This window comes from Monodon monoceros, unplaced genomic scaffold, assembly GCF_005190385.1.
Source record: "Monodon monoceros isolate NGI ecotype Baffin Bay Population unplaced genomic scaffold, NGI_Narwhal_1 Super_Scaffold_11, whole genome shotgun sequence".
In the NCBI taxonomy this organism is placed as follows: Eukaryota; Metazoa; Chordata; class Mammalia; order Artiodactyla; family Monodontidae; genus Monodon; species Monodon monoceros.
The window spans coordinates 112,919,640-112,944,826 of NW_021703767.1; the positions used below are offsets into that span (position 1 = coordinate 112,919,640).

At 42.6% G+C, this 25,187-nt stretch overlaps 1 protein-coding gene across 1 annotated transcript in view; it reads left to right on the top strand.

Moving 5' to 3' along the window:
• MINDY4B (MINDY family member 4B) overlaps positions 1–25,187 on the top strand; it is a 40,830-nt gene that overhangs the window by 11,305 nt on the left and 4,338 nt on the right. The window contains exons 5-10 of the mRNA XM_029213745.1: positions 304–395; positions 3,036–3,201; positions 4,073–4,138; positions 8,644–8,714; positions 10,477–10,549; positions 11,348–11,509. Coding sequence (XP_029069578.1) covers positions 304–395; positions 3,036–3,201; positions 4,073–4,138; positions 8,644–8,714; positions 10,477–10,549; positions 11,348–11,509 — 630 coding nt within the window. The remainder of the gene's footprint in view (positions 1–303; positions 396–3,035; positions 3,202–4,072; positions 4,139–8,643; positions 8,715–10,476; positions 10,550–11,347; positions 11,510–25,187) is intronic.

The following is a 25,187-nucleotide window of genomic DNA, read 5'->3' on the forward strand; positions in this document are numbered from 1 at the left end:
CAGTGAAGGTGGGGCGGAGCGGGACAGGCATCCCGGGGTGCCAGTCTATGGGGCTCCACAGAGAAGCTAGTCATTGCAGATTCTAGCCCAGCCATGGCACGGCCACAGCCCATGGGGAGGGATGGCACATGTAGAGAACAGTGGCCCTTCACTAAGCCTAGGCGATGCTGTGCCCCAGAAGGGAAAAGGCTGCCGAGAAGAATAAATAATGACATCCATTTCCAAGACTTCTCTTTTATAACGTGGGCCCTGAGGGTTCCACCACCATTGTAAACTCCTCACTGTTGACCCTCCGCTTTTCAGGGAGGTGCCCGAAGCATTCAGATGGCTGTACAAGGATGCATCATTAAATATTTGTTGTTTACAAGGAAGGGAAAAGACTGTAACTTTCTCAGGTAAGAGGCCTATGAAAAGTATTTGCAAAGAATTACCCATTTCCCGAGAACCTTTGTAGGCTAAATAACCACCAGGGAAAATCCCCCAGGTTGCCTCAGGAAGGGGACTTGCCTCATAAGAGGACTTGCCTCGTAAGACAGAAATGGCTCTGGCTCTCCCAGAGGGACTGAATTTCGTGACTAGGTAGAGCTCTTCCAGAGCCCCTTTCAATGTTCAGTTGCAGGGATAACACTGACAGTTTTTACGCTCCACTGCAGAGCACCCTGACAGAGGAGATGAAGCACCAGGTCTCCAGACAGGCTTACTTGACAACATTTGATAGGAAGTCCCAAACTAACAGTTCCAGAGAGACAACAAAAGGGGTGATGACAAACCTAATAAATGAAGGATTCATCCTCCTATTTAATCACGCTGACAAAGTACAGTGTTTGGTAGTTGCCTATTTAAAAAATCAGTTCAAATTATTTTGTTCTTAGATGCTAATAAACCCCTATCAAACTCTATGGTTGATATTAGGGGAAACAGAAATAATTAAAAGGCATCTACCTACCCTCAGGCAGGGTAACTTATCACCAAAAACAGGAACTGAATGTCTAATCTATTCTAAGAACGTGAATTGCCAGCTTCCTTAGAAGCAGAGCCAGAGGTGGGAATTCTTCATGCAGGTGATTTATTAAGGGAATGAATGCCCTCAGGAGAAACCCCTAAGAGAGCAGGGGAGCAGGCTGGGGAAGGAGGAGAAGCAGAGGAGGCCTGTGGCTGCCAGGGATGCCTAGCCTCCGCCTGATCCATGGGAGCTCTGGGGGGCAACTGCTCCATCTTCAGATAAGGGGGCGGGGCCTTTTCACCTCCCACCCTCATCAGGCATCCGCTATGGACCCTCCTATGGGAAGGTGGCACAACCCCAGTCGCTTCCAGGGAAGGTGGCTCCAATTCATCAGAGAAAGTTGAAGAGTATGAGGCCCTAGCAGCAGTACCCAAACCATTGGGGGGGGGGGGGGGGGGGGACATGTCCACCAACTGCGTAAAAGGGATCCCAAGGGATCTAGATGGAACACATACAGCATTTGCTCCATGAATAGCAAGCATTTAGCACAGTACCTGGCATATGGCAGGTATTACATAAATGCTAATGAGTAATTGCTATTATCGACCTGCTCCTTGAAGCCTTCCTGAACCTTCCGGATCACAAGTTCTCCCTCCTGCCCCTGTAGTCTCACAGCACTTTGTCTGACTCTCATTCTACCTTGCACAAGGGTTTTGGAGTGTGAGGGTCCTGCTACTGATTTCAATATCACCATAGAGCTAGATGGATTCTATAAATCAGGAGTCCCCAACCACCGGGCCACAGACTGGTAAGCAGTCCGTGGCCTGTTAGGAACCGAGCCACACAGCAGGAGGTGAGTGGCAGGCGAGCGAGCGAAGCTTCATCTGTATTTACAGCCGCTCCCCATTGCTCGCGTTACTGCCTGAGCTCCACCTCCAGTCAGCATTATGGTGAGCTGTATAATTACTTCATTATATATTACAATGTAATAATAATAGAAATAAAGTGCACAATGAATGTAATGTGCTTGAATCATGCCCAAGCCACCCCCCGACCCGTTCGTGGAAAAATTGTCTTCCACGAAACCAGTCCCCGGTGCCAGAAAGGTTGGGGACCGCTGCTATAAATCATGGGTGAGTTCATTCATTAACCTCTGTCATGTGTTTCTTCACCAGGACGACAGTTGTCAATGTTAAACATTTAGAAAATGAGCATAGGAAAGGTCTGTGATGTAAACATTGGCTCCCATTTCCGGGGAATTCTCACCCACTGGGATTATTTGATGGAATCTAATGGTTAAGAACAATCTAATGGTTAAGTCAGGAGGCACACTGTCTGCATTCAAATCACTGCTCTACTGCTTTAAAGGTGAATGACCAGGGGCAGAGTACTCAACCTCCCTGTCTTACTTTCCTCATCTCTAAAATGGGACTAATAATATTGATAGCATCCACCTCACAGGTTGTCATAAGGATTAAATGAGGTAATACGTGTTAGGTGCTTAGAACAATTCTGGGCCCAGTGAGTGCCAGATAAGTGTCGACTATAAGTTAGTAAGGGGGAAGTGAGCCTCAAATGATTCGTAGGATGTGATCAGGCAGGAAGAACAGACAGAGCTTGCATATTAAAGGCAGACAAGTACATGAGAAAAAGCATGGAGGTAGAATGCAGAAACTATGTCCAGGGAACTAGTCCATCTGGGGCAGAGGGTTTGCAAAATGGAAACCTGGGAGATAAAACTGGAAGGATTGTTTGGGGTTGCACTTGGGAAGGGCCTGTGTTATCAGGTTAGAGAGTTTGGATGGAGCCCAGCTGGAGTTCAGGAGAGAAGACGGTGTTGAGATTCAGCAGGGGCAGTAATGCACAGGGAGGGATCAGTGGAGAACCCAGAGGATTAATGCTCTGGGGTGAGGATGCCCGTTCAGTGCGGGCAGAGAGGATGAGGCCCTCCACAATGTTCTCACAGTGTAGGTTGACGAAGGAACCAAACTGACCCATCCCATACTCAGAAGGGTCCATGAAAGTGGAGGGCCAGGCCCTCAGCTAGGGGGCACTCATTGCAATGCGTTCCTACCCTCCCCCCGGGCTGAAGTTTGTGCGCGACGAGCAAGCAGGGGCAGAAGCACGCGCTGGCCGCGGCGCTCGCGGGCATCCTGTGGGCCGCAGGAGCAGCTCGGAAAGCCACCATCTGCCTTGTCACCGAGGACACTTACGTCGCCCCGACTCCTGACTACTCTGGGGACGGTTTCACTGAACGGGTGAGTGCACTCCTGCCCGTCCTGTCCTACCAGGTAAAGGATGGTGAAGCCTGGGTGAGTATTAGACTCACCATGGAACTGGAGGTGGACCTGATGCTCCTGGGTGGACCTCCACGATGTAAGCATCTGATGTGGCCAAAGGTACCTGCCAAAGAGGCAGGGTCAAGGGCATAAGTAATCCACGCAGCCAAAAGAGAGATGCCTGTGAATTTTTCCTTCCAGAGTTCACCATGATCAAGAATACTCCATACCCAACAGAAAAGAAGCAGATTCACAGACATAGAGAACAAAGTAGTAGTTATCAGTGGGGAGAGGGAAAGGGGAGGGGCAACATAGGGGGAGGGGATTAAGAGGTGCACACTATTATATATAACATAAGCTACAAGGTATGTTGTACAACACAGGGAATAGAGCCAATATTTTATAATAACTATGAATGAAGTATTACCTTTAAAAATTGTGAATCACCATATTGTACACCTGTAACTTATATAATATTGTATATCAACTATACTTCAACAAAAAAAATATTTTTTAAAGAATATCCCATGCCTGAAATGATCATAAACTCCATTTCCATAGCCACTCTTCTAAACTTGGCTAAATTCTACCTATTAGGGAAAAAATCTGTTTACAGTTTTCCTGCTCAAGATACCATATTGGTTTAAAACTGAGGAATGTAAAAGTGAGGCCGGTGGCCACCCAAGCTTACCATGTATGTTTTACGTGGCCTTGTGTATATGTCAGTTTCTAGCAATGTGATTTTGCAATGAAACAAAGAACTCCCTTGAGGTACTAACAGTGAGTTGACATCTTCTAGATATAACTTTCTTCTTCCTTTTCATTTTTATCTTCTATTTCTGATTTATAGCTCCAGCTGTTTGAACTTTTAGAGAAAGAAGCCACTGAGAAATTCATCTATGATCACGTACAGTGTGTAAGTATTTAAGTGTTGAGATAATTCCTTTATGTTGAACTGATCGTACAGGACTCTTCTTCCTTTTATAAAGTGTATTTCTAATGATGCTTGTTAAGAAAAGCAGGTCATTTTGAGGACTAAGAGAGGGCAGAACGAGGGAAAGAGAAACCTGTCTCTCCCTCCCCACAATCTAGAAAGAGGCCAGACCACACACAGGCCCACTCACAAATGTCTCTTTCTCCTTGGCTAATCAAACCCAGAGAATAATACTACAGAGGGCATATACAATAAGATTGCTTTTATGGGAAGAGAAAATGTTAGAGCAGCCTTGCCTCATCTAAGGGATAAAACACAAAAATGGTAGTCTAAATTACCAAAACGGCCATTCACATTGGCTCAGAAAAATGACTGCCAGTCTGAAAAAGGTGGCCCCCTTTCACATCTTCTATCAGCACCTTCCACACAATGCCCTCCCCTGCAATGAATCTCCCCACCTCCTGTGTGGGAAGGACACAAAGTAGGGGATAGGGATGGTGGAAAACGGAAGGTGCTTTTTTAAGTTTCCTCTGTGGATAAAGAAATGAAAGTTGATTTTCTAAAGAATCAGAGCCTTACAAGGTAGCAGAGGAAAATTAGAGTAACCATGAAGCCATATAAACGTGGCTTGTATGGAAAGGGAAAATTTGATGCATGAAACTCACAACCCCGTTCCTTTCAAAGGTCATAGGGACAGAAAACTTGGGCATGAGTTCTCAGCCACACACTAGCTACGTGATCTTGCTTAAACTAGTTACCCCAGACCTTCCTCCCCCACCCTCTCTTGGGTCTATGTGGCAGGCAGAAGAATGGTCCCCTGAAAGATGTCCATACCCTACCCCCTAGAACCTGTGAATGTTCCATTACATGGGAAAGAGGAATTAAGCTTGTTAATCAGATGAGTCTAAAATAGGGAGATTATCCTGGATTATCCGTGTAGGCCCAGTGTAATCTCAAGGGACTTTAAATGTGGATGAGGAAGGCGTAAGACAGGGGAAGACTGATGTGATGCGAAAAGAGTACCACCAACTGTTGCTGGCATCGAAGGTCGAAGGTGGGGGCCATGAACCAAGGAACGTGGGCAGGGCTGCTAGAAGCTGGAAAGGGCAAGGAAACAGATTCTCCCCCAGAGCCTCCAGAAAGAACGCAGGGCTGCTAACATCTTGATTTTAGGCCAGTAAGACCCATTTCAGTCTTCTAACCTCTAGAACTGTAAGATAATAAATCTGTATTATTTAAGCTACTAAATGTGTGGTAATTTGTTACAGCAGCAATACGAAACTAATGGAAGCTCTATGATAGATTTTAAATACCTGACATGAAATGTTAAGCTAGAAGCCTGCTTAGGGACTTTTTTGTGGTAGAGGGAGATGTTTAATGGGGCTACGTGGAGAGGAACCATGTAAGAAATGACTCTGCCAGCAAACAGAGGCAAACCCTTCCCTCTCTTGTCTTCCATCTCTTCAACTCAGACCTGGGAGAGTCTGATTCAATAAGAAAGTCTTTCACATCTGCAAGGGCTTCTTAAGTGTAGCCGGAGTTGAGAATAAGATGATTAGAGCTAGAGCTATACATAGGTTTTCCCCCTCAAGGACAAAGAGTTGATAATGGGGACCTACTCTACAGCACAGGGAACTCAATACTCTGTAATGACCTATATGGGAAAAGAATCTTAAAAAGAAGGTATATATGTATATGTATAACTGATTCACTTTGCTGTAAAGCACTAACACAGCATTGTAAATCAACTCCACTTAATTTTTAAACTAATGTTTAATTAATAAAAATTAATTTAAAAAATAAAATTTAAAAAAAGACTAAGAGTTGAGCTGGAATAAGTAATGAAAGGAAGCAGAATCAGACTGCATGGTGCAGGTGGGCTTTGCACAAGAGTGGTGTCAAGTGGACCCAAGCTGACCATTACCATAGCCACACGGGGAAAGGGTTGGCACCATTTCCTGAGTGAGGGGGCATCTTGATGCATAGATACTCCTCTGAAGGGCACTCCCTAACCGGGGCTGCATGTGTGATCAGCCCCCATCCAGACCTTTACCAAACACCATTCACTATCAAAATGAAGCAATTCTGTGCTCTGTCTTCAGGCAGAGATCACAAGCTAGAGGTCTGAGGGTTACACGTGGGCAGTAGGCCTATTGTTATTATGGGTTGAATTGCATCTCCCCTCTCCCCAGAAAAGAGATATGTTTAAGCCCTAACCCCCAGTACCTGTGAATGTGTTCTTATTTGGAAAGAGTTTCTTTGCAGATGTAATCATGTTAAAATCAGGTCATGCTGGATTAGGGTGGGCCTTAATCCAATGACTGGTATCTTTATAAGGAGAGAGAAATTTGGTCATAGACACCGACACATGCAGGGAGAATGCCATGTGATAATGAAGGCAGAGACTGTCCCAAACCAAGGACACCAAGGACTGCCAGCAGCCACCGGAAGCTAGGAAGATACAAGGAAGGATCCTCCCCTAAGGCCTTCAGAGAGAGCATGGCCTGCCTCTGACACCTTGATTTCAGACTTCTAGATTTCAGAACTGTGAAACAATAAATTCCTACTGTTTCAAGCCATTCAAATTTCTGGCCATTTGTAGGGTAGGTCTAGGAAACTAATACATCTATTACATAGGATCTGCAGTATTAGCTCATATGGTGTTGTATTTTTAAAAACTCGACTTGGTGAACTTCAAAAATAATCAGAAAATTCCAGGTAAAAACCTAAATGTTCCGGCATTCCCTGGTGGTCCAGTGGTTAGGACTCCTCACTTTCGCTGCTGAGGGCACAGGTTCAACCCTCAGTCGGGGAACTAAGGTTAAGCCACCCCTCAATCTGCACAGAGCAACGACAACAACAACAAACCACACACAAAAGCTAAATGTTTAGGTCCTCCCCACTCCCACCCCAAATCAGAAAATCTGACAGCACTAGGCCTGTATTCTAGCATGTCTTCAATCAGCTGATAAAGGGAGCAGTGACTCCCATTAGACAAGTTGTGATAGACTGAATGATGTTACCTAACTGGTAAAAAGGACTCTGCAGATGTGATTAGGTTCACGATCTCAGATGGGGAGATTATTCGGAATTTTTCTGATGGGCCCAATGAATCATAAGGGTTTTATAAGAGAAAGAGGATGGCAGGAGATTCAGAAAAAGGGATGTGATGAGGGAAGCAGAGGAGAAGAGGCTATGTGATGTGGAGTCATGAACCAAGGAATAAGGACAGCTTCTAGAGGTTGGAAAAGGCTAGGAGACATCATAGCCTCCAGAAGGAACACAGGCCAACCAGTAGTTTGAATGGAGTCCAGTGACACCAGGGCTGGACGTCTAACCTCCAGAACTGTGAGATGATGGATTCCTGTGGTTTTAAGCCAACACGTCTGTGGTCGTCTGTTAAGGCAGCAACAGGAAACTGACACACAAGTGCTGTCCCTTGCCTCGGGCCCCACCTCTCCCCGTTCCCCTCACGTCCTGGCGTACACCCATTTGGGTTCTTATCTGCCTTCTGTGGGCACTGAAATTTCTTCTCCTGCCTGAAGATCCAGCCCCTGCAAGGGCATAGATAGTGAAGGGGACAAATTAATCCACAAAAGGAAAAGTGCATGCATTTTAGCAGAAGGCTTCCTGATATAATGCCTTTAAAGAAGAGGCTTTAACCCTGGGCACCTTGAAAGCCAGCCAAGGAGCTTCTTTTCTGCAGGTAGAGTACTGACACAAAGCTAAGATAAGGCCAACCAGTGAGAGGCCCTGAATGACGATGGATTTTATCCTGGAGCTCACAGGGCACCTTTGGAAAGTTCGGAGCAGAAAAGTAACATGGCCAAGAAAAGAGACAGGGAGAAGTGCCTTAGAGAGGGACAGACAGTAATTTTGCTGTGGTTCTAGCATGTTCTAAGAACTACGGTAGGTCCTGTGCATTATTTCATTTAACTTTTGCAACAATCCTAGGAAAAGGGTCTTTTTATCTACATTTGCAGGTGAGATTGAAACTTAAAGAAGCTGGAGTTAATACAGTAGAACTGGTTTTGAACTCAGGTTTGTATAACTCCAAAGCTATTTCTAGAAAGGCTTCTCTGCTCCCCCAGAGTTTAACAGGATGATGAGGGAGGATGCACTGACGGAGGGAGGCTGGATAAGGGCCATCCAGAGCAGCTCTGAGGAACTGAGCTAGGATAGATGCTGGAAAATGGAGAGGAAGTATACACTATGTCTTAGCCATGATTCGAAGAGAATCACATGATAGAAGTGGAGGAAACATGGGTTGGAAACCAAGAGAATGATGGTGCCATTGGCACACCTGAAGCAAGGAAAGAGGATGCATCTGAGGGTGGAGGTGACCTAGAGAAGCAGAGAGAGCTCCCATGGTCCTTTTGGCAGCTAGAAAAAAATCTCTCAGGTGTAAATCCTTGAATTCATGCCCACAGATACACAGAGATGCACTGTGTTTATGCAAATGTATTTTTCCTTTGTTTTTCAAATAGTTCAAAGGAGAAGGAAGCCATGGTGTCATCTTGTTTCTTTACAGTCTGATCTTCTCCAGAACATTTGAAAGGTAAATTCTACAAATATTTGCACAGGTATTTCCTATAGCTCTGGGGTCACATAAACAATGCTCTCTTGTGTTGGAAAATATTTTCATGCCTTATTGGAAACATGAGTGCAATTTTTTTCTAGTGGACACTCTTGTGTTGATGGATCCTTTTCTGTAGTCAGTTTGGCCATATTCATGGGAGAGTGGATGTCATCAGAAAAGTTTGAATCTACTTTTCTAGCACAGTAGTAGGTTCCTTTTTCTTGTGGTTATAAATATTGGCAGATACCACTCAGGCTTATTTGTACAGCTCTCATAAATGAAAATATTTTATGATTTCTATGTACGATAAAATATATATCCACAAATATTTATTTTGTCCCTATGAAATGCAAAGCCCTGTTCTTGGCACTGTGGGAAATACCAATAAAAGAGAATATGGCCCTGACCTCCTTGCAGGTTCCAATTTGGGAAAAACCAGGGGTACACAGAGAGACTGAGCCATCCCAGGTGGTACTTGACGTGCCAAATGAAGTACAGAGACAATGAATCTTAACGGATTCCAGAGGAGGGAGGGGCCCCAACAGATAAGGTGGCCAAGGAAGGCTTCTGGGAAGAAACAGACTTTCCTCTGGACCCTGAGAAAAGGGTAAGCTTTTGAGAGTCAGAGAGAGAGAAACAGAGGGCCCCCAGAAAGGAAGAACTTCAAGCCTTGAAGCAGTTCCTGAAAACCTGTCTTTTGCATATCATACTTTTATGATCTATATTATTATTTGCTTAACAATGTCCTTAAATCAACACACACTTGGGACTTCCCTGGTGGTCCAGTGGTTAAGACTCTGTGCTTCGACTGCAGGGGAGGCACGGTTTCAATCCCTGGTCAGGGAACTAAGACCCTGCATGCTGTGTGGCATGGCCAAAAAATAAATAAAAGAAAAAATTCAAAATCAACACACATTTAGATACCATCCTCTTAAACATTAATGTCCTCTAAATCATGTAGTTGCTGTGCTAAAGAAAAAGTGTTTTAAACACATCACTGTAAAATTTTTTTAATGCTCATATCTATACCACCTAACATCATGCCATAATTTAGGAAACACTGCCCTGAATTATATCTGATGCTTGACCCACGTCTTTAGGTCTTATTCACAGAAGTGCTTGACCTTCCAGTCCTGTGAACAGGTTCGTTGAAGAACACATACAGCTCATATAACTCAGCATCTCCCTCCAGGTGACAACACGAGCCACTTTCCACCTTGATATTATACTGTCCTGGATGGAACCCTGACCCCTTGGCCCTGGTGAAACAGTAGAGGCTTCAGCCAAGACATGGGCTTAACTCCCCAGCTGGTGGTTTCCACTTGAACAGTCTGGTCAACTCTGCCTTGGGCCAGCACTCTCTGGAGGGGTCACGTGTCACCACCCTAAGCCAAGCGTCCCTTGGCACTCAACGCAAGCAGTTTTGCTACACAGCCCAGCACCCACACGGAGCCCACACCCAGGGATTCTAACGTGTGAGGTCTGTCGCTTCGTCCTCCTCCCTGACCACTTATCACTGGCTTCCCCCAACGGCATCCAGAGCTTGCCCCTTCACCTCTGCAGCCCCAGTCCTAGAAGCTTTCCCAGTGACAGATGGAAACGTGCCAGGCACATGGGAAGGACAGTGACCAGGCAAGCGCAAGTCACTGCTGCTCTGCGTTGGGGGGGTGGAGAGAGGAGAGGCTGCATGTCCCTGGAGCATCACCGTCCGTGAGTGTTGATGGCTTCTCCCACTCTGCAGGCTTCAGAAGGACCTGGACGTCTCCACCACTCATCTGCTACGACCAAATGCTGGAGGTTTCCTGTGCAGGCAGGTGGGTTGGAAGACTTTGCCTTTTTATTGTAGCATCTCAATTAGGCTTTTTTTTTTTTTGCAGTACGCGGGCCTCTCACTGTTGTGGCCTCTCCCGTTGCGGAGCACAGGCTCCGGACACGCAGGCTCAGCGGCCATGGCTCACGGGCTCAGCCGCTCTGCGGCATGTGGGATCTTCCCGGACCAGGGCACGAACCCGTGTCCCCTGCATCGGCAGGCGGACTCTCAACCACTGCACCACCAGGGAAGCCCTAGGCTTTTTTTTTTTTTCCTTTCAACTAAGCATATTCTCTCCTTAAGTGAAGAGTGATCAAATTATCTTTGAAAAACTAAGATGCTCCCCTGAGTTTGTTATCAGATTCTATCTTTCCACTTTCCATTACAGTCCTTTCTAGTTTACCTCTGAGAGCCTGCCATCCCTGAGATTCTAGAAACATTAGAAAATATCTTGACAAGACCGCCCAGGAGTCCCTAATAACTGAAAGAAAAGCACTATAAAAACTTCTTAGCTTCATGCAGCTTAAATCACAACTATGGAAACCTAAGTTTAAAAAAAATATGAAGGGAGGAAGGGCCCATGGGGAGTTATGGGGCATGGCTCAAGAAAAAAAAAATCAATAGACTCCTGTTTTAACACTACCAAACATTCATGACATACGTTTTCCCAGAATTATATATTGTGGGATTTCATTCTTTTCACTAAAAATGATACATTTTATGATGATTAAAAGAAAAAAGAAATTAAGTCCTTGTGTCATCGCTACCTGAAATGTAAATATTTGTAAAATGTGTCATCTAGGCAGTTCTGAACATGATTTTAACTGGAAGAGCCAGTCCACACGTCTTTAACGGCTATCAGAAAGGAAAGTCTCAGGAAACGTTATGTGGGGTCCTGACCCGCAGTGACGTCGGCTATTTGCAGTGGCATAAGGACACCTCAGAGGATGACAGACTCTCACAGGTGAGTGTGTTCCAGTTCTCAACCACACCACCAGAGTGTCACTATCTGGACAAGGCAATTCAAATCGGAGCTTACTTTTTCCTTTACTACTTTCCTGCCTGCCTTCCACTTGCACATATAGACACACGTGGAGATTTTTCAGCGACTAAATGGAAATATCCAAGTCTACTTGCTTCCTATTTTACTTTATATATTTTTATGTATACAGAGTATAGGTAATACAAGTAATATGCAAATAATTTTTAAACAATACTTGAAATATACAAATAAAGTCTCCTGGCATCCCCACTCATCAGAAATCAATACTGTCAGCAGAGAATGGTTACCCTCCCAACCGTTTATTATGCAAACATGAATGCATATATTCTATCTATCGCTCAAAGCTTTAAAAAGAATAACTGAAAAAAAAAGGGAATCCCACTTACAAAACACCCCTCAAAAAGCTTTCTAGCTCAGGGGATGTACAACCTCTGACAACCAGAAAGCAGACTGTGCTGTTGAAAAGCACAGCCAGAGAATTAAGTAAGATGTGGTTCTGTAAAAACAACCAGGAGAGAGAGTGAGGAAGCAGGTGTACCCACCCAAACCACAAATCAAAGGTGCTTCTGTGATATTTTCACCAAAATGTCATTACAAAACCCAGGGAAGGCAAGGCAGATTCTATGAAAAGCCAGCACTTCTTTGGAGCGGCCCTAACGCTAGCTGGGATGGAATTCAATGTGATGGTGACAAACCCCCCCAGGCTCACCGCCCACCAGCACCAAATGAGGCCCCATTACTCAGAGCCTGTCCTTCACTCTCCTGGTTCCAGCTCAAAATCCCTTTCAACGTACAGGGCTTTACACTTTATAATGTCCTTTTATATCCATAGCTTCATCTGTCTTTCCTCCTACTGTTGGCTCCAGCTACAATGTGTTAATCATGAAATCAGCATCTCACAACACATACAAATCACGTCTGATAGCACTGGGAATGTAGCGTCTGACTTTCGCAGAATTAGTATATTTTGTGTACAAGTGTGTCTTAAAAGTTTACCTAGTGTTCCTTGAGTTTGAAATCTAGTCCATCATAGAAAAATGACACCAGAAACTAATATAACATTGTAAATCAACTATACTTCAATTTAAAAAAAGAAAAAGAAAAAAATGAGAAGTGACAGATAAGCTAAAAGCAAAAGAAATGAACCCAATCCCATCACCCAGGGTCAATCTTCTCAGAAATGCTTCCTTCTCTTTCTCATATAAATACGTTCTATCCTACTCCTCTGGACCCTGCACTTAACACTAACGTCCTTATATGCCAATGAATATATATCCTTCATCACATTTAATGGATACAAAGATTTGCACTGTGTGAATGTGAAGACTGTACTTTGAATATGCCCTAGACAGAGAATGGATTTGTTATTATTATAAAGTTCCTAATCGTTTGTTCCAGACAATTTGGGAATTCATCTTAGAATTTGATATACATATATATATATATATATATATATATATATATATATATATATATAATGACAAGGAAAACTAAGCCAGAAATAGGGGACTTACAGATTTCATTTTACATATTTTTCTTTTCTTTCAACCATGCATGGTCACTTGAGGTCCATGGTAAAGCATTCTGTACCGATCAGAGCCCAGTAACAGGCCAAGACTCAGTCTGGTAGGATACACTGGGGGCAAGTTTCAAGGAGTGAGGGTGCAAAAACCACAACAATTTTAGTGCTTTGCCTACTATTACAAAGCTGTTTCACAATATTATTTCACTGTATCCTCATTTTAAGCTACAAAGATTTAAAGCGTTTCTCATAGCTCTGTCATTTAAGTAGGTAATTCAAAAGCTTTGTTATATCTTTGCACCACCTCTGTTGTTATTTGCTTAATATTTTCCTTTAAATCAACTCACTTTTACAATTTGAATCTAACGTTTTCTGCAGCAGTAATACAAACTGTGGACTTGATATGCTATTATTTTTCTAATACATATTAAATAAATAAGGAAACATGTTTTGTTTTAAAGTTCACCCCTTGTGCCCTGACTTCCATGCCACATGCCACCAAGGGGCACGTGCACCATACTTTAGAACCTGGTGTAAAAGTGAGAAGGTTCCCATAACACGTGGAAAACAGCCCTGTCCCGGGAACCAGGAGACTTGGCTGGAGGCCTTGCCCTGCCACTCACAGGACTGTGACTTGGGCCAGTCACTTACCTGCTCTGAGCCTGCTTCCTCGTCCACAGACTAATGTCCTAACACTTGCCCTGCAGCCACATGACTGATGTGAACAGCAAACAAAACCATGAATGCGGAAGCCTGTTTGGAAAGCCTGAGTGCCCTCTCCACACATAAGGCTTTATAACAGATGATAAGGAAGAATAGTAGAGTGTTTTATTCGGCCATGTTCATTCAGCATCTATTGATTGTGAGATTCTGTGTCCAATACAAAGAGGAGTTATACATGGGCCAATACCACGTACATAAACTGAGTGCTATAGGAAGGATAGGCAATAAAAGCTAAGTAACAGCGATCTTGACACTGGCTGCACATTGAAATCACCTGGAGAGTTCTGTTTTTTCAAGCGACTTTATTTTTTTAGAGCAGCTTTAGGCTCACGGCAAAACTGAGTGGAGAGTATTTACAAAGATTTCCATGTATCCCCTGTCCCTACACATGCATGGCCTCCACATTATCATTATCCGTCACCAGAGTGGTACATTTGTTACAACTGATGAACCTACACTGACATATCGTTATCATCCAAAGTCCATCGTTTACATTAGGGTTCACTCTTGGTGTTTACATTCTATGGGTTTGGACAAAGGTACAGTGACACGTATCCACCATTATAGCATTATACAGAGTAGTTTCACTGCCCTAAAAATCCTCTGTGCCCTGCTGTGCAACCCTCCGTCCCCCCCAACCCCAGTCACCAATGATCTTTTTACTGTCTCCATAGTTTTGCCTTTTCCAGAAGGTTACCTAGTTGGAATCATAGAGTATGTAGCCTTTTCAGATTGGCTTCTTTCACTTAATACTATGTATTTAAATTTCCTCCATGTATTTTCAGTTTGATACCTCATTTCTTTATAGCACTGAAAAATATTCCATTGGAATATTGTGAGTAACATTTCATTGAACAAATATTATTCTACTGATAAACCATGGTTTATTTATCCATTCACTTACGAAAGGTATCTTGGCTGCTTCCAAGTTTTGGTAATTACGAATAAAGCTGCTATAAACATCCATGTGCAGGTTTTTTGTGTGGATGTAAATTTTCACCTCCTTTGGGTAAATACCAAGCAGGGCAAATGCTAGATCATATGGTATGTTTAGTTTTGTAAGAAACTACCAAGTTGCCTTCCAAAGTGGCTGTGCCATTTTACATTCCTACCAGCAATGGATGAGACGTCCTGTTGCCCTACATTCTTGCCAGCATTTGGTATTGTCAGTGTTCTAGATTTCGGCCATTCTAATAGGTATGTAGTGGTATCTCAATTATCGGGGTATTTTTGGCATTGCCCTGATACTATTATAGTATATGATGTGGAACATCTTTGCATATACTTATTTGCCATCTGTCTGTCTTCTTTGGTGAGGTGTCTGTCAGTCTTTGGTCCACTTGTAGAGCTTTTAAAACTATCAGTGCCCAGGTCACCCTCCAGAACAGTGTCAACTACACGTGTGTAGGACCTGTGTGTTCACACTAGCCCCACACTTACAAGGTACTGCACTTGGTTTGATGCTCTGTTGTCACTGCCTTAACATTCTTAACACTTTTTCAACAAAGGCCCCCACTTTTTCATTTTGTACTGGACCCGACAAATTGTATAGCCTTGTCCTACCCAATGATTCTGTTTATCTGGGTTGGAGAGCACCTGGGCATTGAATTTTTTTTTTAAGTCTTCAGGTGATTCTAATGTGCATCCAAGGTTAGAAACCTCTGTTCTGGAACAGGGCTGCTTAACCTCAGCACTACTGATATTTTGGACTAGATAATTCTTTGTGATGGGGGCTGTCCTGTGCATTATGGGATGTTTAGCAGCATCCTGGCTTTTACCCACTATGCCCCCCGCCCAGTGTGACAACCAAAAATATCTTCAGACATTGCCAAATGTCCCCTGGGGGACAAAATTGCCCTGCCTGAATCACTGCTCTAAAAAACAGAAAAAAAAAAATAATCTTGTTAGGCTTAGCTGATTAAATCCATGGTGTGCAGAATTGGAAAACTAGCTATTTCAACTGAAATTACAAGAAAGAGTATCTTCTTTCAATCAGTATCAGAAAGGTTGACAGCTTTCTATTCCTTTTTACCGTTTGCAAGGCTTTCGGGGCAAGTTTCAAACCTTATCTTAAATTAAAATTAAACAGGTGTTTGCTAAATAGCTACTAAGCTGCTCCAACAAAAGAAACTATATCGAAGGCTACGCACCCCACCACCACCACCCCTGCCCTTGCTCCAAGAAAGAGAGATTGAGAGAGAGAGAGAGAGCCTCAGAGAGTCAAGAATTCACAGCCATCCAGTGCTACCATTTTCCATGGATTGCATTTCTTTTGATACAAGTCAGCCCTGACCAATAGTGCTACTAAATCATGCTCTAAAGAAAAATACCTGCAGAGCCTAAAATATCCTCCAATAATAAAGTGGATGTTTGTTGAGACCTTAAAGTCAATCAAGAGGCCGAGGCCTAAGGTTAAAATAAATAAATAAATAAGAGCTTTCCCGCCGGGAAGAGGGCAAAATGTCCCCGACCTCAGGACCACCGTCCAAAGGCCCGCTCACAGATTGGAAGTAGGGCAAAGGATGGCGACAGGCCAGGTTAGCTTTTAAATCTACATAGAAATCACATGTAGAAATCAAAGCTTCCATCTTTTCAAAAAGTGACTAATGTGGCTTTTTGTCCTCTCTTCTTAGAGTCAGTGTTCTCTCCCCAGGGAGACGCCTATGAATCCTACCCGCGGTAAAAATTGCCTGAAATTGTACACTCATGGCTTGAAACCCGGAGGATGTTTATTATGTTGTCTCTAACGTGCGCTTCAAGTTTGGTTTCAGAACAAATGTATTAAAGAGCAAATACAGGCTGGTAGGTAGTATTCTTACTTGAACTGCTGAGATATATGACTGTATTAGGTCAGCCACATGTGTACATATAGAGTTTATTTAATCTGAAGGTGCTTTTCCATTTTCTACAGCAGCTCATTATATTCCAGGATAAGAGCAATCCACAGCTCATCTATTATTGTTAAAATAATTTTTACATAGAATGATTTTATGTATATGAGAATTTTATATTTTCTCATCATCCCTGAAGATGGTATTTTTTAAAGCTCATTTAGTCATTATAGTGCCAACAGCCACTTGTGTAGAGCACGTACTGTGTGCCAGGCTCTCTCTAAGCCACTGGTAATGATATCTTCCTTCATTTCATCCTCACTTCCACTCAAAGGTATAATCAGTGTTAGTTCAAGTACACTGGCTGTTGTTTGGTCATTCATTTTAGAGATGAGAAAATCCAGACTGAGAAAAGTAGAGGAAGTTGCCCTAGGCCACCAGCTAGGGAAGTGTCAGAGCCAGGGTTCTGACCCCAGACCCAGCTACATTCCAAGGCCCCTTCAGCCCATTTGTGCCACGTTGACTGTCATGATCATCTTGGCTTGTTTTCTGATAAAGTGGTAAATACAAAATGTCATCTTGGCATTATATCATCAGAAGTACTTTCGTAATTGATCACATCAATGTATTGACATAGAGATGTAGATCTGTATTACATAATCTATAAGATCAATCACAGGTACAGTGATGCTGAACTACAACAGTTAGATGGTGGCAAGATCATGGCTCCGTTTTAGAATGCATGACGGTCGTGCTCAACATCTAGAACTTTATCCACTGACTTCTAGGTTAAAGCAGTGGTGAGTTTGAGCTGATCATGAACTGCAGGTACTGGTAGCACGCACCCTTTCAAGTATCTGTTACCCTTCACCTGTGGTTTGTCAGACCACAACTCTCACTTACGCGCTAGAAGCACAAGCTCAGTGGCACTCAGAGACGTGCTAGCCAGAAGCCCCATCTGACCGCAGTGCATACAGATGTCTAGTGTTTCACGACATTTTATCATAGAACTTCTTGCAGAACAACAATTTGCTCAGAAAAGAACCAGATGTGGGTCTAGGACAATGCTTTAAGCATCACTGGATTGAGGATCTCACAATCACTCCCCTCCCTTTCTGCTCTGTGGCATGGTGACTCTGCACAGGACACATGAATATGCCAAAAGCATCTAGGTTTAAGCATTTTATGGGTACTTAGGGACTCCTGCCTAGGGTGGGTGCTCTAAATAAGAAGATTCTATGTAGGCACTGGTAATAGAAACCTAATATAAGAAGGTTTCTGAGTTCAAAAGAAAACCAACGTGCTGCCTGACAGATTCTGCTGTCGAGGTGAAACCCCTCCTGTACCACTGCATCTGTCTTCCCGAAGTGAATCTCTTCTTACTCAGTGACAAAATTGCAGAGATTGCAAAAACACACGTCTTTCAGTCCCAATGTCACAGCCCAGTGGGTGAGATTAAAAAATGAAAAAGGAGCTCTCATTAGATGACATGGCAAGGCCCCCAGAGCCCAGCAGACGGATGGTTCCTGCAGCACACAGCCAGCTCCCCTCAGGACAAGGCACTATTTTGAAGCCTCCCGTCACTTTTCTATTTGAAGGTACAGGTTTGAGTGTGAGGTTCCAATACCTAAGTGAGAACATAAAGCAGTTGGAGTCTAACACCATCTGGAAAGCCTTAGGAGGTTTACATTACCTTCGCACCTGCCACAGAGAAGAAAAATCAACTCTGGTTTTTAGAAGGGACTGAAGCCATTTATATCTTGCTGGATTTATTCCCCCGGCAGCCCTGGCAGAGCACATCACCATCCGAGTCCTACCCTCTTCCCTTTTTACACTTTCCCTTTAAAGAGACTGATAGGAAGATAGCCAACCCTAAAAGTACCAGATGAAGCTCCACCCACTGTTCTCTACCACTGAGTCACTGAGGTAGTGCCCTGCAAACATGACAACACCCCTGCAAACTCACTGAGAGAATTTACATCAACTCAAGTTCCAGGTGGCAGAGATGAGAGTCCAACCACGAGCACTCACGCACACAAATTGTCACCAGGAATCAGCGAAAAAAGCACAACACTTCCAACACCTTTCTCCGGTTCAGATCACCAGCTGGGGGCCTTGGGACTTCAACATCAAGCTCGCTGTGCAAAGGCATACTGTAAGAGCCATTGTTCTAGACGGCGGCATAGGAAAGCATTACGTGGACTCCATCCTCACCCTCTGGTGCTTAGAACTGTCCCATCCTTCTTCCTATCTTCATAACTTTACATTAAATGATACATGTTATGGAAGGCTTGATTGCTGCATGTAAGGCTGAACACACTGGGCTTATTACACTATGAGTGAATTTAAGGAGAAAGGTATTTTATTTATAGCACCACTGTATCACAATTTAATTTCCTTCTTACCATGGCAACATGAGGCAACACGCACAAATTCTGCATTGGTGGAATCTCACCAATAAAACATATTTAGAATCCTCCTTTGGGGGAGCTTGGCTGATAAATTGTGTCTACCCCAAAGCAATACAAATTCTTTTTTTATAAATTTAATTTTATTTATTTTTTTATACAGCAGGTTCTTATTAGTCATCCATTTTATACACATCAGTGTATACATGTCAATCCCAAACTCCCAATTCATCACACCCCCACCCCACCCCTCCGCCACTTTCCCCGCTTGGTGTCCATACGTTTGTTCTCTACATCTGTGTCTCTATTTTTGCCCTGCAAACCGGTTCATCTGTACCATTTTTCTAGGTTCCACATATATGCGTTAATATACGATATTTGTTTTTCTCTTTCTGACTTACTTCACTCTGTATGACAGTCTCTAGATCCATCCACGTCTCTACAAATGACCCAATTTCGTTCCTTTCTATGGCTGAGTAATATTCCATTGTATATATGGACCACATCTTCTTTAACCATTCGTCTTTTGGTGGGCATTTAGGCTGCTTCCATGACCTGGCTATTGTAAATAGTGCTGCAATGAACATTGGAGTGCATGTGTCTTTTTGAATTATGGTTTTCTCTGGGTATATGCCCAGTAGTGGGATTGCTGGGTCATATGGTAAATCTATTTTTAGTTTTTTGTTTGTTTTTTTTTTTCCGTACGTGAGCCTCTCACTGTTGTGGCCTCTCCCGTTGTGGAGCACAGGCTCTGGACGCACAGACTTAGTGGCCATGGCTCACGGGTCCAGCCGCTCCGCTGCATGTGGGATCTTCTCGGACCGGGGCACGAACCCGTGTCCCTTGCATTGGCAAGCGGACTCTCAACCACTGCGCCACCAGGGAAGCCCTATTTTTAGTTTTTTAAGGAACCTCCATACTGTTCTCCATAGTGGCTGTATCAATTTACATTCCCACCAACAGTGCAAGAGGGTCACCTTTTCTCCAAACTCTCTCGAGCATTTGTTGCTTGTAGATTTTCTGATGATGCCCATTCTAACTGGTGTGAGGTGATACCGCATTGTAGTTTTGATTAGCATTTCTCTAATAATTAGTGATGTTGAGCAGCTTTTCATGTGCCTCTTGGGCATCTGTATGTCTTCGTTGGAGAAATGTCTATTTAGGTCTTCTGCCCATTTTTGGATTGGGTTGTTTGTTTTTTTAATATTGAGCTGCATGAGCTACTTGTAAATTTTGGAGATGAATCCTTTGTCCGTTGATTTGTTTGCAAATATTTTCTCCCATTCTGAGGGTTGTCTTTTTGTCTTGTTTGTAGTTTCCTTTGCTTTGCAAAGGCTTTTAAGTTTCATTAGGTCCCATTTGTTTATTTTTGTTTTTATTTCCATTACTCTAGGAGGTGGATCAAAAAAGATCTTGCTGTGATTTATGTCAGAGAGTGTCCTTCCTATGTTTTCCTCTAAGAGTTTTATAGTGTCTGGTCTTATATTTAGGTCTCTAATCCATTTTGAGTTTATTTTTGTGTATGGTGTTAGGGAGTGTTCTAATTTCATTCTTTTACATGTAGCTGTCCAGTTTTCCCAGCACCACTTATTGAAGAGACTGTCTTTTCTCCATTGTATACCCTTGCTTCCTTTGTCATAGATTAGTTGATCATAGGTGCGCGGGTTTATCTCTGGGCTTTCTATCCTGTTCCATTGATCTATATTTCTGTTTTTGTGCCAGTACCATACTGTCTTCATTACTGTGGACTTGTAGTATAGTCTGAAGTCAGGGAGTCTGATTCCTCCAGCTTTGGTTTTTTTTCCCTCAAGACTGCTTTGCCGATTCGGGGTCTTTGGTGTCTCCATACAAATTTTAAGATTTTATTTTCTAGTTCTGTAAAAAATGCCATTGGTAATTTGACAGGGATTGCACTGATTCTGTAGATTGCTCTGGGTAGTACAGTCACTTTCACAATAGTGATTCTTCTAATCTAAGAACATGGTATATCTCTCCATCTGTTTGTATCATCTTTAATTTCTTTCATCAGTGTCTTATAGTTTTCTGCGTACAGGTCTTTTGTCTCCTTAGGTAGGTTTATTCCTAGGTATTTTATTCTTTTTGTTGCAATGGTAAATGGTAGTGTTTCCTTAATTTCTCTTTCAGGTTTCTCATCATTAGTGTATAGGAATGCAAGAGGTTTCTGTGCATTAATTTTGTATCCTGCAACTTTACCAAATTCATTGATTAGCTCTAGTAGTATTCTGGTGGCATCTTTAGGATTCTCTATGTATAGTATCATGTCATCTGAAAACAGTGACAGTTTTACTTCTTCTTTTCCAATGTGTATTCCTTTTATTTCTTTTTCTTCTCTGATTGCAACGGCTAGGACTTCCAAAACTATGCTGAATAATAATGGCGAGAGTGGACATCCTTGTCTTGTTCCTGATCTTAGAGGAAATGTTTTCAGTTTTTCACAATTGAGAATGATGTTTGCTGTGGGTTTGTCGTATATGGCCTTTATTATGTTGAGGTAGGTTCCCTCTATGCCCACTTTCTGGAGAGTTTTTATCATAAATGGGTGTTGAATTTTGTCAAAAGCTTTTTCTGCACCTATAGAGATGATTGTATGGTTTTTATTCTTCAATTTGTTAATATGGTGTATCACATTGATTGATTTGCATATATTGAAGAATCCTTGCATGCCTGGGATAAATCCCACTTGACCATGGTGTATGATCCTTTTAATGTGTTGTTGAATTCTGTTTGCTAGTATTTTGTTGAGATTTTTGCATCTATATTCATGAGTGATACTGGTCTGTAATATTCTTTTTTTTGTAGTATCTTTGTCTGGTTTTGGTATCAGGGTGATGGTGGCCTCATAGAATGAGTCTGGGAGTGTTCCTTCCTCTGCAATTTTTTGGAAGAGTTTGAGAAGGATGGGTGTTAGCTCTTCTCTAAATGTTTGATAGAATTCACCTGTGAAGCCATCTGGTCCTGGACTTTTGTTTGTTGGAAGATTTTTAATCAATTTCAATATCAGTGCTTGTGATTGGTCTGTTCATATTTTCTATTTCTTCCTGGTTCAGTCTTGGAAGGTTATACCTTTCTAAGAATTTGTCCATTTCTTCCAGGTTGTTCATTTTATTGGCATAGAGCTGTTTGTAGTAGCCTATTAGGATGCTTTGTATTTCTGCTGTGTCTGTTGTAACTTCTTCTTTTTCATTTCTAATTTTATTGATTTGAGTCCTCTCCCTCTTTTTCTTGATGAGTCTGGCTAATGGTTTATCAATTTTTTTATCTTCTCAAAGAACCAGCTTTTAGTTTTATTGATCTTTGCTACTGTTTTCTTTGTTTCTATTTCATTTATTTCTCCTCTGATATTTATGATTTCTTTCCTTCTACTAACTTTGGGTTTTGTTTGTTCTTCTTTCTCTAGTTACTTTAGGTGTAAGGTTAGATTATTTATTTGAGATTTTTCTTGTTTCTTGAGGTAGGCTTGTATAGCTATAAACTTCCCTCTTAGAACTGCTTTTGCTGCATCCCATAGGTTTTGGATCATCGTGTTTTCATTGTCATTTGTCTCTAGGTATTTTTTGATTTCCTCTTTGCTTTCTTCAGTGGTCTCTTGGTTATTTAGTAACATATTATTTAGCCTCCATGCGTTTGTGCTTTTTACGGTTTTTTTTCCCCCTGTAATTGATTTCTAATCTCATAGCGTTGTGGTCAGAAAAGATGCTTGATACGATTTCAATTTTCTTAAATTTACTGAGGCTTGATTTGTGACCCAAGATGTGAACTATCCTGGAGAATGTTCCGTGTACACTTGAGAAGAAAGTGTAATCTGCTGTTTTTGGATGGAATGTCCTATAAATATCAATTAAATCTATCTGGTCTATTGTGTCATTTAAAACTTGTGTTTCCTTATTAATTTTCTGTTTGGATGATCTGTCCATTGGTGTAAATGAGGTGTTAAAGTCCCCCACTATTATTGTGTTACTGTCGATTTCCTCTTTTAGAGCTGTTAGCAGTTGCCTTACATATTGAGGTGCCTCGTATGTTGGGTGCATACATATTTATAATTGTTGTATCTTCTTCTTGGATTGATTCCTTAATCATTATGTAGTGTCCTCCCTTGTCTCTTGTAACATTCTTTATTTTAAAGTCTATTTTAGCTGGTACGAGTATTGTTACTCCAGCTTTCTTTTGATTTCCATTTGCATGGAATATCTTTTTCCATCCCCTCACTTTCAGTCTGTATGTGTCCCTAGGTCTGAAGTGGGTCTCTTGTAGACAGCATATATATGGGTCTTGTTTTTGTATCCATTCAGTGAGCCTGTGCCTTTGGTTGGAGCATTTATTCCACTCACGTTTAAGGTAATTATCGATATGTATGTTCTTATTACCATTTTCTTAATTGTTATGGGTGTGCTTTTGTAGATCCTTTTCTTCTCTTGCGTTTCCCACTTACAGAAGTTCCTTTAACATTTGTTGTAGAGCTGGTTTGGTGGTGCTGAATTCTCTTAGCTTTTGCTTGTCTGTAAAGCTTTTGATTTCTCCATCGAATCTGAATGAGACCCTTGCCAGGTAGAGTAATCTTCGTTGTAGGTTCTTCCCTTTCATCACTTTAAGTATATCATGCCACTCCCTTCTGGCTTGTAGAGTTTCTTCCTAGAAATCAGTTGTTAACCTTATGGGAGTTCCCTTGTATGTTATTTTTTGTTTTTCCCTTGTTGCTTTCAATAATTATTCTTTGTCTTTAATTTTTGTCAATTTGATTACTATGTTTCTTGGCGTGTTTCTCCTTGGGTTTATCCTGCCTGGGACTCTCTGCACTTCCTGGGCTTGGGTGGCTATTTCCTTTCCCATGTTAGGGAAGTTTTCAACTATAATCTCTTCAAATATTTTCTGGGGTCCTTTCTCTCTCTCTTCTCCTTCTGGGACCCCTACAATGCAAATGTTGTTGTGTTTAATGTTGTCCCAGAGGTCTCTTAGGCTGTCTTCATTTCTTTTCATTCTTTTTTCTTTATTCAGTTCCGCAGCAGTGGATTCCACCATTTTGTCTTCCAGGTCACTTACCCGTTCTTCTGCCTCAGTTATTCTGCTATTGATTCCTTCTAGTGTATTTTTCATTTCAGTTATTGTATTGTTTATCTCTGTTTGTTTGTTCTTTAATTCTTCCAGGTGTTTGTTCTTTAATTCTTCTAGGTCTTTGTTAAACATTTCTTGCATCTTCTCGATCTTTGCCTCCATTCTTTTTCCGAGGTTCTGGATCATCTTCACTATCATTATTCTGAATTCTTTTCCTGGAAAGTTGCCTATCTCCACTTCATTTAGCTGTTCTTCTGGGGTTTTATCTTGTTCCTTCATCTGGTACATAGCCCTCTGCCTTTTCATCTTGTCTATCTTTCTGTGAATGTGGTTTTTGTTCCACAGGCTGCAGGATTGTAGTTCTTCTTTCTTCTGCTGTCTTCTCTCTGGTGATGAGGCTATCTAAGAGGCTTGTACAAGCTTCCTGATGGGTGGGGCTCAGTTCCCTCCCTGTTGGTTGTTTGGTCTGAGGCAACCCAACACTGGAGCCTACCTGGCTCTTTGGTGGGGCTAATGGCAGACTCTGGGAGGGCTCATGCCAAGGAGTACTTCCCAGAACTGCTGCTGCCAGTGTCCTTGCCCCGTGGTGAGCCACAGCCACCCCCCGCCTCTACAGGAGACCCTCCAACACTAGCAGGTAGGTCTGGTTCAGTCTCCTGTGGGGTCACTGCTCCTTCCCCTGGGTCCCGATGCACACACTACTTTGTGTGTGCTCTCTAAGAGTGGAGTCTCTGTTTCCCCCAGTCCTGTCAAAGTCCTGCAATCAAATCCCACTAGCCTTCAAAGTTTGATTCTCTAGGAATTCCTCTGCCCATTGCCAGACCCCCAGGTTGGCAAGCCTGACGTGGGACTCAGAACCTTCACTCAGGTGGGTGGACTTCTGTGGTATAAGCGTTCTCCAGTTTGTGAGTCACCCACCCATCAGTTATGGGATTTGATTTTATTGTGATTGCACCTCTCCTACCATCTCACTGTGGCTTCTCCTTTGTCTTTGGATGTGGGGTATCTTTTTGTTGAGTTCCAGTGTCTTCCTGTCGATGACTGTTCAGCATTTAGTTGTGATTTCCGTGCTCTCGCAAGAGGGA